Genomic DNA, 16,576 nt, shown 5'->3' with positions numbered 1-16,576 from the left:
ATAGAACCACAGAACACATGCAATTTGGCCCTTCTAGTCTGTGCCAAAACATTATTTTGCTAATCCCATTGACCTGCACCCAGTCCATAACCCACCAGGCCTCTCCCATCCATATATCTATCCAATTTATTCTTAAAACTTAAGATCGAGCCCATAGTCAGATGGCAACTCAGCCCACACTCCCACCACTCTGAGTGAAGAAGTTCCCCTAAATGTTTCCCCTAATCCTTTCCCCTTTCACCCTAAAGCCATGTTCTCTCATATTTATCTCTACTAATCTAAATGGGAACAACCTACTCACATTTATTCTGTCCTTACCCCTCATAATTCTGTAAACCTCCATCAAATCTCCCCTATGCTCCAAGGAATAAAGCCGTAACCAGTTTAATCTTTCCCTATAACTGAACTCCTGAAGACCCAGCAACATCCTAGTAAATCTTCTCTACACTCTTTCAATCTTTCTGATATCCTTCCTGTAGTTAGGTGACCAAAACTACACACAATATTCCAAATTTGGCCTCACCAATGTCTTATACAATCTCACCAAAACATCCCAACTGCAATATTCAATATTTTGATTTATAAAGGCCAAGATGCCAAAATCTTTCTTTACAATCCTGTGAACCTCTGATGCCACTTTCAGGAAATTTTGTATCTGTTGTAATGGAATTATATTAATCTTTAATTTAATGTTAAACTATATTTCTCATATATAAAAATATCTTAGCAAAGTAAATTAGAAAGTTAAAATATTGTATCTGTATTCTTAGTTAGTTGTGGGCTGGTACAGAGTCACACACAGATCATACCACATTTACAGAGAACCATTGTTTTCTGAGAAGATTGTTCATTTTTGGAGTCAACTTATCTTGGAAAGACAGAGCCAATGGATTTGAAGTAGGTCTCAATTATTCAAGAACAATGGAGTGTTTGCTTTATTAAAAACAGAAGTATCTCAATACTCAATAAGAACTGTTGAAGCCATCTATTTTTAAACTAAACCATTTAAGGCCTCAAACAAGAGAAATGAAACTCAGCGCCATATGAGCGATACACTTAAGCCTTTGAAACAGAAGTGAAATAATCTTTTGGAGCCGTGTTGTCTACAAGACAGGTATGAAGGTCACATGGTTTACAAGAAACTGGGGTTTGCAACTGTTTAAAATTACGATAACTGATCACATGATTTTAAAGAATTGGAACTGAACTCATTGATGATGTAAATGGTCACGATTTGGAGAAATATATTATCAAATTCAGACATTTTTGATAAGAGTTCAGTTTGGAATTGACAGAAGTCAAAACCCTGTGACACACAGGGCTGAGTTACAGTAACCAAAATAGGCTCCTGGGAAAAGGGAAACGAAACACAGAATCAGTGGCTTTTGAAATAAGGAAGACTGCTCCACTGTCTCTTTGGAAAAGAGGACAGAATTCTACTGGGTCTATTTTTTGTATGGCTACTTCATTTATCCTTTGTCTGGGTTTGTGAATTCATCATGGAAGAAAATTCTTACATTCCCTGTTTTTTTGAAAAGAGGGCAGAATTGTTATGTTTAAAAGCACTTTGTAATTATTTCTGAACTGAGAATTTAAGAGCTTCAAGCTTCATTTTAAAATGGACTTTTCAGAGTGGCACTTCATTACTCGCACACATTTATATTTTACATTTGTGCATAATGGGGTTAAATTTAGAGTTAAGTTTAAAGATAAGTAAAAAAAAATGTTATGTTGTTAATAGTTAATTAAAAAAAAAACTTATTTTGAATTTCTCATTGTCTGGTGAATTTTCCATTGCTGTTCCTGTGTTAGTGCTAACAAAGTCCCCTTAGTCCCAAAATATAATTTAAAGGGTTGTTAGTTTGTAACACTGTATTCCCAGTTCCCTTTGTTCCTCCCCTCTTCTCAGTGCCCTACCATTTAATGTGTATGTCCTACTTTGGTTTGCCCTTCCAAAATGCAATACCTCACACTTGGCTGCATTAAATTCCATCTGCCATTCTCTGGCCCATTTTTCCAGTTGGTCCAGATCCCTCTGCAGGTTTTGAAAGCCTTCCTTGCTGTTCATCAGCAAATTTGCACATCCAATTTTCCACGTTATCATCCAGATCATTGATATAGACAACAAACAACAATGATCCCAGCACTAATCTCTGAGGCAGACCACTAATCGCAGGCCTCCAGTCTGAGAAGCAATCATCCCGTACCACTCTATGTCTTTTCCAATTCAGCCAAATTCAAATCCAGTTTGTAACCTCTTCTTGGATACCTAGTGTCTGAACCTTCTGAACTAACCTCCATGTGGGACCTTGTCAAAGGCCTAGTAAAGTCCATGTAGACAACATCTACAGCCTTTCCTTCATCTAGTTTCTTGGTAATCTCCTTGAAAAATTCCAGATTTCTTAAACATGACCTACCACGCACAAAGCCCTGCTGACTATCCTTAATCAGCACTCAGCTGTCCAAATACTTGTAAATCCAATCTCTCAGAACACCCTCCAATAATTTATACACTTCTGACGTCAGGTTCATTGGCCTGTAATTTCCCAACTTACTTTTGAGCCTCTTTTAAACAATGGAACAACATGAGCTACTCCCAGCATCTCATCTGAGGCTAAGGGTATTTTAAATATTTCTGCCAGGGCCCCTGCAATTTCTACACTTGTCTCTCTCAAAGACTGTGGGAATATCACGTCAGGCCTGAGGGACTTATTTACCTTTATTCGCTGTAAGGCAGAAAAACACATCCTCTTCTTTAATTTCTATAAGTTCCATGCCACTACTGCTTGTTTATCTTCCATCCTTATACACTATGCCAGTTTCCTGAGTAAACACTGATGCCAAAAAACTTTAAGATCACCTCCATCTCATTGGGCTCCACATATAGACAACCACTTTGATCTTCTAGGGGACCAAGTTTGTCACTTACTATCCTTTTACTCTTAACATACTTATAGAAACCTTTCGTGTTTACTGTCACATTATCTGCCAAAGCAACATCATGTCTTCTTTTTGCCTTCTTGATTTCCTTCAATACTTGGGAGTAAAACACGAAGAGTCTGCATACACCATGATTGAAATAAAAACGCAATGCTGACCAAACTCTGCAGGTCAAACAGGGTACTTTCTAAAGCAAAGTCAAAGTTATAACACACGTTTCGGGATTGAGCTGCACCTGCCCACACCTTGATGAAGGGCTCAAGCCCAAATTGTTGGTTATAATTTTGTCTTTGTGATAGAAAGCATACTGTTTGACCTGCTGAGTTACCCCAGCATTGTGTTTTTACTTCAGCACATATATTCTTACTCCATAATTCTACAAATTATTTCACACTTTGATTAGATTTGTTAGGTGCTGTGGCTGTGAGAAAAACTGATGTGAAGAAAGTTTTCAGAAAGCCAAACATTTAGAACATAATGTGTTTAAGCCTAAATCTACAGACACTGCTTTAAACATTTACGTTAAGTGCTAAAAAAGATTCATGAAAAAAAATGAGTTGTAGGAACTCAGCAGGTCAGGCAGCACCTGCAGAGGCAGGGGATAGATGATGTTTTGAGTCGAGACCTTGCATCAGTTTCAGTAGCGATATGACAGTCAAAGATCAGAGGACACGGCCTCAAAATAAAAGGGCATCGTTTGAAAGATGAGAAATTTCTTCAGCTAGAGGGCTGTGAATCTGGGAAATTCAGTGCCACCGACAGCTATGGAGGCCAAGTCGTTGTGTACGTTTAAAGTAGAGGTTAATAAGTCCTTGATTAGCATGGCGTCAAAGGTTATGTGGAGAAGGCAGGAGAATTTGATGGAGAGGAAAAATACATCACCCATGAATTGAATGGCAGAGACGACTAAATGGGCTGATTTGCCTAGTTGTTCTCCTACGGTCTATGGCCTCAGAATGTAAAGAGGAGAGATTGCCTGTATAAAGAAGTGACGGGAAGGGGTGAGGCAGGAGATGGTTAAGTGATATGTGGATCCAGGTGAAGAAAGTTGATGGGTAAATGGAGCTAGGTGGGAGAAGGAAGAGCTGAGATAGCAATAGAGGTTGGGTGATAATAAGAAAATAACAAAGAGCTGCAGATTATGGAATTTGATAAGGAAGTAAAGTGACGAGTTGAATCAGATAAGTGAGGGGGATGGTGGGCAACAATTGGGTCTCAGTGGCTGGAAGGTATAGGTGAAGGGCAGATGTGAGGAAAGTGAAAGAAACTGGGAAACAGGGCTCTGGGGAGATGAAGCAGGGATTTTGCCAAAAAGGGTACGCATAATAGGACGTGTGGATGGATCTAGTTAGAGAAAGGAACAGAGGGATTGTGGGTTACCTGGAATTAAATACTTGAAAATTCATGCTTTTGGGTTGTAGAATACCCAGGCTGTATTCAAGGTTCTGTTCCTAGTTAAACAATGAAGTTTGCAGTTGCTGGTGTGGAGTGCAGTACATTAACATGCCAGCAAAACTTAGCAGGTCATGCAGCATCCATAGGAAGTAAAGGATAGCTAATGTTTTAGGTCTAGGGTTTTTATCAGGTGTCAAGCCTAAAACACTGATTACCCTAACACTGCGTGACATGCTGTGTTCTCCAACACAGGTTTAGCATATTATGTGCACACAATATCTTCAGCTTCACAAGACAGAAGCTATTACTTGATCAACACTCTGTGGGAAATTCTTAATTTCCTCCGACAAGGAAGTGCTGGGTCATGTTTCAAAATCAAATGCTAAATGAAAATCCAATAATTGAAAATGGACAAATCCTTGTTCTTGCCAAGAAATGAAAGCTCACGCAAATCTTAGTTTAAATTTACATTCTCCCTTGCCTCAGAATTCTTACTCCTTCTGTTTCTGGAGATTATTGGTAAATCAATACCTCGAGCCCAATGGATTCTTCTTCGCAGCTCACTTCTTGGAAGGATCACACTTCTAAATTTCCACTACGCTTTGTGAGAAAGTGCTCCTTGATTTCTCTTCTAAATTTTTTGTTTGGCTCTAATTTTAGGATTACCACCCCCCCCCCCCACCACTCCACCCCCACCCCAATGAATCAAAATTCCCCTATCAAAGAGGTTTTTATTTATGGAATCAAGAATCATAGAGCAACAATTACACAAACAATTTCTTCAGCCCAACTCATCCCATCTGACCAGGTTGTCCATCCAAGTTAGTCCCATTTGCCTAGTAACTTAAACTCTTCTGCTTCTGCTGGTTGATATAGAAGTTAAAACCTCATATAAAATCTAATGTTTTTGCTGTTCACGTGATCTCAGAAATAATATTCATCTTAATCCCACATCAAGTCACTAGTTCACCTCCCACCAGCACCTTTCAATGTTTTATTGTTCCTCTGTTCCAACTGGTGTCATTTTCTTTGTTTTTTTTGTTACATGGAATAGTTAAATTCCAATGATGCTCAAGTTGTAAACTTGATACATCATAATCTTCAATGTGACTATTGATTGTAACACTTCTTTTCTGCTTCAATTTTAGTTCTATTTCACACATACAACTCTTGTATGGGTTAAATGCTCCCTAAGCTTCATTTTAAAGTGCAACATCAAGAAAAAGGGGAAAAAAAAGATCAGTTTTGACCTCTTTACACCAAACTATGTATTGAAGAGACACTGACCTGCAATGCACAACAATTGCACCTGCAAAGGATGGATTGCATGTTTTCACCTTCTTTAGAAATTTTAGCATTCCAATAGGAGTAAATGGAACTCCAAAATCTGGCCAACTGGTAAAATGGAATTGAGTGACCAGCCTCTGAGGCTTCTTATTCATTACATCACCTACCTGTAAAGACAAAGGGAATCATGAATTATTAAAATATAAAGACATGCAGGCAACACTGCCAAACAACCTTCACTAAAAGGTTGACCATCATTCAAGAGTGCTCAAAGTACATAAACCTTACAATAATCTGTTGCAATTTATTCATCTGCAATAAAAATAAAAACATAATTTTCATTTAATTGGCCAAGTTGTCTCTAATACACTACATGGAACCATAGTACATTATAGCACAGAAACAGGCCTCTTCGCCCTTCTAGTCTGTACCAAATCATTTTTTTTTGCCTAGTCCCACTGACTTGCACCCAGTCCATAGCCCTCCATACTTCTACCATCCATGTACCTCTCTAAATTCTTCTTAAATTTTATAATTGAGCCATACTCACCACCTCAGATGCCAGCTTGTTCCACACTCCAACCATTCTCTGTGTGAAAAAATTCCCCCTCATGTTCCCCCTAAACTTTTCCTCTTTCACTTTTAACCCATATTCTCTGGTTTGCATCTCACCTATCCTCAGTGGAAAAATGCCTATCTACATTTAGTCCGTCTACCCCCTCGCAATTTTAATACCTCCATCAAATCTCCCCTCATTCTTCTATGCTCCAGGGAATAATATCCTAAAACCTGTTTATCCTTTCCCTGTAACTCAGTTTCTGAGGTCCGATCAACAGCCTAATAAATCTTCTCTGCACTCTTTCTGTCTTGTTGATATCTTTACTGTAGTTAGGTGACAAAACTGCACACAATACTTCAGATTTGGCGTCACCAATGCCTTATACAACTTTATAATAACATCCCAACTACTATATTCAATACTTTGAATTATGAAAGCCAATATGCCAAAAGCTCTCTGCAACCCTATCCATTTATCAGGGCACTTCCAGGGAACTATGTTTCTGAATTCACAGATCCCTCTTCTACTGCACTCCTCAGTGCCCGACCATTCACTATGTATGCCCTTTCTTTGTTTCTCCTTTAAAAATGCAAGATCTCACACTTGTTTACACTATATTTCATCTGCCATTTTTCAGCCTATTTTTCCAGCTGGTCCAGATCCCTCTGCAAGCTTTGAAAACCTTCTTCACAGTCCACATCACTTCCAATCTTAGGTGTCATATGCAAACTTGCTGACCCAATTTACCACATTATCATCCAGATCATTGATATAGATTACAAACAACAATGGTCCCTGAGGCACACCACTAGTCACAAGCCGCCTGTCTGAGAACCAATCATCCACCTCTACTCTCTGGCTTCTCCTGTCCAGCCATTGTCAAATCCAGTTCAGTACTTCACCTTGAATACCTAGCATCTAACCCTTCCTGACTAACCTCCCAATTTGGACCTTGTCAAAGGCCTTACTGAAATCCATGTACACAACATCCACAGTCTTCCCTTCATCAATTTTCCTGCAAACCTCCTTGAAAAACACTAAGTTGACTACCCCTAATCAGTTTCTGGCTATCCAAATAATTGTACAGTATATCTGATCTCTTAGAACAGTTTCCAATAATTTACTTACTTCTGATATTAGCTCACTGGCCTATAATTTCCAGGGTTACTCTCCAATCTTTGGCACCACACTGTGGCTAAGGACATTTTAAATATTTCTGTCAGAGCCCCTGCAATTTCTACACTAGCCTCCCTCAAGGGCAAAGGGAATATCTTGTCAGGCCCTTGGGATTTATCCACTCTTATTTGCTTTAAGACAGCAAGGACTTCCTCCTCTTTAATCTGTATAGATTCCATGACCTCACTGCTTGTTTCCCCTACTTCCTACAACTCTGTGCCTGTTTTCTGAGTGAATACTGATGAAAAAAAAATTTAAAATCTCCCCCATCTCTTTTGGCTCCATACAAAGCCAACCACTCTGATCTTCACGGGGACCAATTTTGTCCTTTACTATCCTTGTGCTCTTGATATATTTGTAGAAACTGTAGGAATTTCTTTTACATTGTATGCCAAAGTAACCAAGTCTTTTTTTGCCTTCCTGATTTAATTCATGAAGTTTTTCTTGCATTTTTTATACTCCTCAAGTACCTCATTTGCTCCATGTTGCCTATACACTCTAAATACCTCTCTCTTTTTCTGAACCAGATCCCCAATATCCCTCAAAAACCAAGGTTCTCTATACCTGCTAACCTTGCATTTCATCCTGACAGTTACATACAAAATGGGTACTTTCCAAATTTCACTTTTTAAGTTCCTCCACTTACCTCACATGTCCTTGCCTGAACACAACTTATCCCAATCCATGCATTCTAGATCCTTTCTCATTTCAAGATTACCCTTGTTCCAATTTAAATCTCAGCCCGAGACCCAGACCTATCCTTCTCCACAATTAACTTGAAACTAATGGCATTATGATCACTGGACCCAAAATGATCCCCTACACATACTTCTGTCACCTGTCCTGTCTTGTTTCCCGAAAGGAGATCCAGTATTGAATTGTCTCTAGATGGCAATAAACAGAAAAATCATTCTAGGCGTTCGTCAATATTTACACATTATTTTTCAATTTTTATAGGACTAGCGTTACTCCTGTATTTTCAATACCCCACTGTGTCACACAGGTACCACTTGTTTCCATCCAACTACAGCTCTTACTGTCCCTCTTCTTCTCCTTTCTGATTCCCCTGCTGAAGGCATATCGAACCAGACACCACACCCTGCCCTCCCATTCTCTCTTCACTAAACTCCCCTCCCATACTTTACCCCTACTTATGATTGAACTGTCTTGAGTCTTAACCTCGCTCGGGCCAGATACCAATGCACCAATTCCGATAACAAGTGTCTGATGGAATCTGTACCATTCTTGAGGAATATATCACTGGTAGAGGAGTGTTAAATAGCCTTACCTGACATTGCCTGTTATCTTTGAAAGCCTGTTAATTGATAGTCTAACCTTGAATACAAGGCATTGATGTGATCTCATCTGCAATACTGTAGTTTTAGTTTCATTTAAGATTTGAATGGGATACAAACAGTCTACAAATCATTTACTAATCGATGAAATCAACAAGTGACATATGAAGAAAGGTAGGATAGGTTAGAATTCAGAAGGGTGGGCTGCATGAAAAATATAATATTCAAAGGGGCCCAGACATGGTGGATGTGGACAGGATGTTTACTCATAGGAGAATCTAGAACAAAGAAGTCATTGTTGCACATTAAGGATTCACCCATTTAAGACAAATGAGGTCAATGTTTCCAAGGTTAAATGGAACTCACTTCCTCAGACACTGGTGTAAGCAGAGCCTTTTTTCAGGCAGGTACTTTATAAACCAATGAAGGTTGGGGTGAGGTGAAAGATCACCATGAGTAGAAAGGATTGATGTACCAAATCCTATTGGCTATGATCTGATTGTGTGGAATGGGCTTCCGGGAAAGGTGGTGGAGGCAGGGTCAATTTTGTCATTTAAGAAAGAGTTGGATAAGTATATGGATGGGAGGGGGATGGAGGGATATGGGCAGAGTGCTGGTAAGTGGGATTAGAGGAGGGTACTCGGATCAGTGCGGACTAGAAGGGCCAAATTGGCCTGTTTCCGTGCTGTAATTGTTATATGGTTATATGAAAAGCAAAGCGGGCCCATAGGCTTAATTGTTCCTAATTCACTCTGCATTTAACTTTTTGCTCCTTTTAACATTGCGGCTCAAGCTCTAACAGATTCTCATTTGTAAGTCCTTTGTTCAAGTATTTATACTAATTATGTCTTATCATCTTGGTCTTCCCCATTAAACCCAGTCTTTTATCCAAATGAACAATGTCTCTTGCAGATTTATTCTAGATTGTAAAGTCATGCAAGTCACAGACACAATTCTAGCCAGATTCCTCCATACAGCATTCACTGTTGCATTGGCACATCATCCTAAGGGTACTGATGTGGTCTACGGCTACCTGCATATTGTAATTCTTCCACACTGAATGGTGGATTTGCCATTGCTGCTCAATACCATAGAGCTCCCTGCTCCATGGGTTGTAACAATGAAATGCTGCTGGGGGAAGGTCACACTCTCAGTTGTAACCAGATGTCCAATTTATTCCCAACAATACTGATAGATAAGGGGAGATAAATGTTGAGAGATGAATGGAACAGCAGCGTAGTCATTTAGGTTTTCTTGTTTGGTTAACATACTACTGAAAAATTGTCTCTTAAATATCCCTTCTAAGTCCTCCGATTCTCTGAGTGGTTGATTAATCAAGGCTCAAGTTTATGGTCAACCTCTTGCAATCCCTCCAAGGAAATGAATAAGGACCCATTGAAGTTTTAAACAGTTTTCTCATCTCTTGAGATGAACTTTCAAAAGATCCCAATTTTATCCATGGTAAGCACTTGGTCAGGAGAGTAGCCATCTTTCTCAACAATTTGGTTCAGCTCCTTTGGGGAAAAAAAAAATTGCCATCATAATACTTGCAGTTGCTGTCTCCACAAGAAAATTTGTAAATTTGCAGGTTCTGTCTGGCCTGGAGTTAATTGAGGAAGTCTGCAGACTCTGTCGGTAATTTATCGTTCCTTCTTATGGATCCTGCGACACCAGCTAAGTTCCTCTTGCACCTCTGTGTGTTTTTACTTGAATATATGACATTTCCAGAAGATATATTACCCCTCTTTTGTTCAAGTCTTAACCATATAACCATATATGGAGCAGAAACAGGCCATGATGCCTTAACAATCACATGTTTTCATCAAAAGTTGATTCATCTGTAACACTCTGCTGCAACCAATAACCACCAGTCAATTAGGTCATTGTGTATATTTTATTTCAGTAAACACTTAAGACAATGGTACATGCAAACAAGAGCAGCTGCAAGTACAACGGGCAATGATCTTTATTGGCATAACTATACCTCCTGAGATTTCAAAACTCAGAAGTATATATGAAACTGAAAAACCTTTGTTAATCAAGTGAAAGTCATAAGGCAAAGAATAGGCATATTGGCCCAACTTGTTCATGCTGACCAAATTGGCATTCTGGGCATGCCCCATTTGCCTGTGTTTATTCAATACCATTCTAAGCTCTTTATAAAACAATGCAGCACAGTACAGGCCCTTCGGCCCTTGATGTTAGGCCGACCCATATCTTCTTCTTCTTCTTTAGCTTGGCTTCGCGGACGAAGATTTATGGAGGGGGTAAAAAGTCCACGTCAGCTGCAGGCTCGTTTGTGGCTGACAAGTCCGATGCGGGACAGGCAGACACGATTGCAGCGGTTGCAAGGGAAAATTGGTTGGTTGGGTGTTGGGTTTTTCCTCCTTTGCCTTTTGTCAGTGAGGTGGGCTCTGCGGTCTTCTTCAAAGGAGGTTGCAGCCCGCCAAACTGTGAGGCGCCAAGATGCACGGTTTGAGGCGTTATCAGCCCACTGGCGGTGGTCAATGTGGCAGGCACCAAGAGATTTCTTTAGGCAGTCCTTGTACCTTTTCTTTGGTGCACCTCTGTCACGGTGGCCAGTGGAGAGCTCGCCATACAACACGATCTTGGGAAGGCGATGGTCCTCCATTCTGGAGACGTGACCCATCCAGCGCAGCTGGATCTTCAGCAGCGTGGACTCGATGCTGTCGACCTCTGCCATCTCGAGTACTTCGACGTTAGGGGTGTAAGCGCTCCAATGGATGTTGAGGATGGAGCAGAGACAACGCTGGTGGAAGCGTTCTAGGAGCCGTAGGTGGTGCCGGTAGAGGACCCATGATTCGGAGCCGAACAGGAGTGTGGGTATGACAACGGCTCTGTATACGCTTATCTTTGTGAGGTTTTTCAGTTGGTTGTTTTTCCAGACTCTTTTGTGTAGTCTTCCAAAGGCGCTATTTGCCTTGGCGAATCTGTTGTCTATCTCATTGTCGATCCTTGCATCTGATGAAATGGTGCAGCCGAGATAGGTAAACTGGTTGACCGTTTTGAGTTTGTGTGCCCGATGGAGATGTGGGGGGGCTGGTAGTCATGGTGGGGAGCTGGCTGATGGAGGACCTCAGTTTTCTTCAGGCTGACTTCCAGGCCAAACATTCTGGCAGTTTCCGCAAAGCAGGACGTCAAGCGCTGAAGAGCTGGCTCTGAATGGGCAACTAAAGCGGCATCATCTGCAAAGAGTAGTTCACGGACAAGTTTCTCTTGTGTCTTGGTGTGAGCTTGCAGGCGCCTCAGATTGAAGAGACTGCCATCCGTGCGGTACCGGATGTAAACAGCGTCTTCATTGTTGGGGTCTTTCATGGCTTGGTTCAGCATCATGCTGAAGAAGATTGAAAAGAGGGTTGGTGCGAGAACACAGCCTTGCTTCACACCATTGTTAATGGAGAAGGGTTCAGAGAGCTCATTGCTGTATCTGACCCGACCTTGTTGGTTTTCGTGCAGTTGGATAATCATGTTGATTATTCCTTCCTTAAAATATATTCCTTCCTTAAAAAAGGTACTAAACACTTCCTATGCCATAACCCTCTATTTTTCTTTCATCCATGTGTCTGTGTCCTTTAAATGCCCGCAGTGATTCAGTCTCCACCACCATCCCTGACAAGGCATTCCAGGCACCCACAACTCTTGTGTAAAAAACCTACCCCTGATGTCTCCCCTGAACTTCCCTCCCTTAACTTTGTATATATGTCCTCTGGTGTTTGCTGATCCTGCCCTGGGAAACAGGTGCTGGCTGTCCACCCTATCTAGGCCCCTCATAATCTTGTAGACCTCTATCAAATCTCCTCCCATCTTTATAAGCTCCAAAGTGAAAAGTCCCAGCTCTGGTAACCTTGCCTCATAAGACTTCCAATCTAGGCAACATCCTGGTAAATCACCTCTGCACCCTCTCCATAGCTTCCACATTCTTCCTACATGAGGTGACCAAAATTAAACACAATACTAAGTGTGGTCTCACCAGAGATTTGTAGATTGCCACACGACTTCTCTACCCCTGAATTCAATCCCCCTAATAATGAAGCCCAGCATCCCATAGTGCAGTGACCTTGAGGGATGCATTGAATCGTCTACCCTGGGAAATACTCTGAGTATTCACTTTATCCATACCCTCATGATTTTATAAACTCTCTCAAGTCACCACTCAGCCTTGAATACAGGAATAATGACCCATCTTTTCATTCCGATAGCTGGGCAATCAGAACTGCACACAGTACTCCAAGTATGATCTCACCAATGCCTTCTGTAGCCGAATCATGAAGTACAAACTGTTGGACTCAGTAACCTGCCAATGAAGGTGAATAGCCAAATGTCTTCTTCACCACCCTGTCCACCTGTCACCATTTTTATAGAATGATGCAGCTGTACCCCTAGATCTTTCAGTTCTAGAATCACAGAACTCTACTGCACAGAAACAGACCCCTTGGTCCTTCTTGTCTGTGCCAAACTATTATTTTTGCCTAGTCCCACTGACCTGCACCACATCCCTCCAGGCCCCTCCTATCCACAGACCTGCCCATATTTTTCTTAAATGTCAATATTTAGCTAGCAGCACACTCTAGACTCGCACCACTTTCTGAATGAAGTAGTTCTCCCTAATGTTCACTTTAAACTTTTCCTCTTTTATCCCTAACCCATGCCTTCTAGATTTTAGCTCTCCTAACCTCAGTGAAAAATGCCTGCTTGCATTTACTCATCTACACCAAGATAATTTTGCACACCTCTAGCAAACCTCCCCTCATTCTTCTATAATCCAGGTAATAAAGTCCTAACCATTTAACCTTTCCCTGCAACTCAGTTCTTTAAGTTCTGGTAACATCCCTATAAATTTTCTCTCCAACACTCTCTAGGCTCCTGCCATTTTCTGTGTATGTATTCTTCTTCTTTGGCTTGGCTTCACGGACGAAGATTTATGGAGGGGGTAAAAAGTCCACGTCAGCTGCAGGCTCGTTTGTGGCTGACAAGTCCGATGCGGGACAGGCAGACACGATTGCAGCGGTTGCAGGGGAAAATTGGTGGGTTGGGGTTGGGTGTTGGGTTTTTCCTCCTTTGCCTTTTGTCAGTGAGGTAGGCTCTGCGGTCTTCTACAAAGGAGGTTGCTGCCCGCCAAACTGTGAGGCGCCAAGATGCACGGTTTGAGGCGATATCAGCCCACTGGCGGTGGTCAATGTGGCAGGCGCCAAGAGATTTCTTTAGGCAGTCCTTGTACCTTTTCTTTGGTGCACCTCTGTCACGGTGGCCAGTGGAGAGCTCGCCATATAACACGATCTTGGGAAGGCGATGGTCCTCCATTCTGGAGACGTGACCCATCCAGCGCAGCTGGATCTTCAGCAGCGTGGACTCGATGCTGTCGACCTCTGCCATCTCGAGTACTTCGACGTTAGGGATGTAAGCGCTCCAATGGATGTTGAGGATGGAGCGGAGACAACGCTGGTGGAAGCGTTCTAGGAGCCGTAGGTGGTGCCGGTAGAGGACCCATGATTCGGAGCCGAACAGGAGTGTGGGTATGACAACGGCTCTGTATACGCTCTCCATTGCAGGCAAAATCTTCGCTAGGATTCTACTAAATAGAATAATACCTAGTGTCGCCGAGAATATTCTCCCAGAATCACAGTGCGGCTTTCGCGCAAACAGAGGAACTACTGACATGGTCTTTGCCATCAGACAGCTCCAAGAAAAATGCAGAGAACAAAACAAAGGACTCTACATCACCTTTGTTGACCTCACCAAAGCCTTCGACACCGTGAGCAGGAAAGGGCTTTGGCAAATACTAGAGCGCATCGGATGTCCCCCAAAGTTCCTCAACATGATTATCCAACTGCACGAAAACCAACAAGGTTGGGTCAGATACAGCAATGAGCTCTCTGAACCCTTCTCCATTAACAATGGCGTGAAGCAAGGCTGTGTTCTGGCACCAACCCTCTTTTCAATCTTCTTCAGCATGATGCTGAACCAAGCCATGAAAGACCCCAACAATGAAGACGCTGTTTACATCCGGTACCGCACGGATGGCAGTCTCTTCAATCTGAGGCGCCTGCAAGCCCACACCAAGACACAAGAGAAACTTGTCCGTGAACTACTCTTTGCAGACGATGCCGCTTTAGTTGCCCATTCAGAGCCAGCTCTTCAGCGCTTGACGTCCTGCTTTGCGGAAACTGCCAGAATGTTTGGCCTGGAAGTCAGCCTGAAGAAAACTGAGGTCCTCCATCAGCCAGCTCCCCACCATGATTACCAGCCCCCCCACATCTCCATCGGGCACACAAAACTCAAAACGGTCAACCAGTTTACCTATCTCGCCTGCACCATTTCATCAGATGCAAGGATCGACAATGAGATAGACAACAGACTCGCCAAGGCAAATAGCGCCTTTGGAAGACTACACAAAAGAGTCTGGAAAAACAACCAACTGAAGTGTATGTATTAGGCTGGGTTGATTTACCAAAGTACAACATCTTACTAGAGTTAAATTCCATTTGCCACTCCCTGACCTACCTTCCCAATGGATCCATATCCTGCTGTGAACTGAGATATCCTTCCACACCACCAATTTTGGTGTAATTTGCAAATTGATAACTGCAATGCCATCAAGATTGTTAATGTAAATAACAAACAACAGCGGTTCCAGCATCGATCCATGTCATGCCCTTACAGCATGATGTGGTGAGTGGCCTGCTTGAATTCCATAACAATTTTTGATTCCATCAGATGAAGGAATGAAGAGCCAAGAGAAGTCACTGCTAATGGCTTAATTGGATTGATGTAGACTTGTAGAAATTTTTTTGTGAATTTGAATACCTTATCCTGCCACAATGTTTTAAAAATAAATCAAAACTCAAATAAGCCACTGAAAAAAAACTTTATTTTCAAATATTTTCACTGCAGAGCCAAACAAACATAGAGAGCAAGAAAGACTTACTTGTTGAATACAGAACTTGCGAATAGTGTAATCCACCAACACCATCATGTCTTCCACTGAAACTCGAATGTTCCCATATGTCCAACAACCCTGGTCTGGCCAGTACTGGGCACATTTGCACTGCAAGATAAATCAGAGCATTTACAGTGCTCAGATGACTCATTCTCAAAGCAAAAGGCATGGTACCACTTTAACCATTGCCAAAAGAGTTGTATGTGGCAGAGGTACTTCTTACAAACACCAGAGCCAATAGATACCAATGAGCTGTGCTATGTGTCAGAAGATATCTATGAACATCAATTACTGCAAGCATCCATGTTACATGTTACATCCATGTTCACTGTTTCTGAGGTCAGGGTGGCCTTCCAGTGTGTGAACCCACAGAAAACAAGTGGCCATTAAAGAATCCCAGGACACATCCAGAGTGCCTACGCAGATCAACAAGACTCGCGCCACCAGGTTCAGGAACAGCTGCTATCCCTCCACCATCAGACTCCTCAACAACAAACTGAACCAGGGACACATTGAAGGACTCTTACATTTGTACTTTATTGATTTTTTTTCTCAGTATTGCACAGTCAGATTGTTTAAATTTATATTTGTTTACATGTAGACTTTGTGTCCTTTTTTTGCACCACCAATAAGTGATAATTCTGCCTCACCCGCAGGTAAAAGAATCTCAGAGTTGTGTGATGTCATGTATGTACGCTGACAATAAATCTGAAAATGTACTTATACACATCTTTAATCTCTCCCTCTAACAGTCTAAAAACCTCACTTGCTTCAAGGAGGCTACAATCACACCAGTTTCAAAGAAATGCTTAATATCAGGTCTAAATGAATATTAACTTGTAGCTTTGACATCCACCATCTTGAGGCCGGTCATAGCTCACATAAAATCCAGCTTACTAGCCAACCTTAACCAACTTCAACTTCCCTATCGGCTAAACAGATCCAGAGCAAATGCCAGCTCCCTAG

At 41.7% G+C, this 16,576-nt stretch overlaps 1 protein-coding gene across 9 annotated transcripts in view; it reads right to left on the bottom strand.

The window, feature by feature from the left end:
* Positions 1-16,576, bottom strand: part of ptpra (protein tyrosine phosphatase receptor type A) — a 351,147-nt gene that overhangs the window by 64,902 nt on the left and 269,669 nt on the right. For all 9 annotated transcript variants that reach the window (XM_069923586.1, XM_069923588.1, XM_069923585.1 and 6 more), the window contains 2 exons: positions 15,599-15,718; positions 5,623-5,789 (listed from right to left, as the gene is read on the bottom strand). In XM_069923586.1, coding sequence (XP_069779687.1) covers positions 5,623-5,789; positions 15,599-15,718 — 287 coding nt within the window. The remainder of the gene's footprint in view (positions 1-5,622; positions 5,790-15,598; positions 15,719-16,576) is intronic.

This window comes from Narcine bancroftii, chromosome 3 (genome assembly GCF_036971445.1).
Source record: "Narcine bancroftii isolate sNarBan1 chromosome 3, sNarBan1.hap1, whole genome shotgun sequence".
In the NCBI taxonomy this organism is placed as follows: domain Eukaryota; kingdom Metazoa; phylum Chordata; class Chondrichthyes; order Torpediniformes; family Narcinidae; genus Narcine; species Narcine bancroftii.
This window is presented reverse-complemented; position numbering and strand designations above follow the sequence as displayed.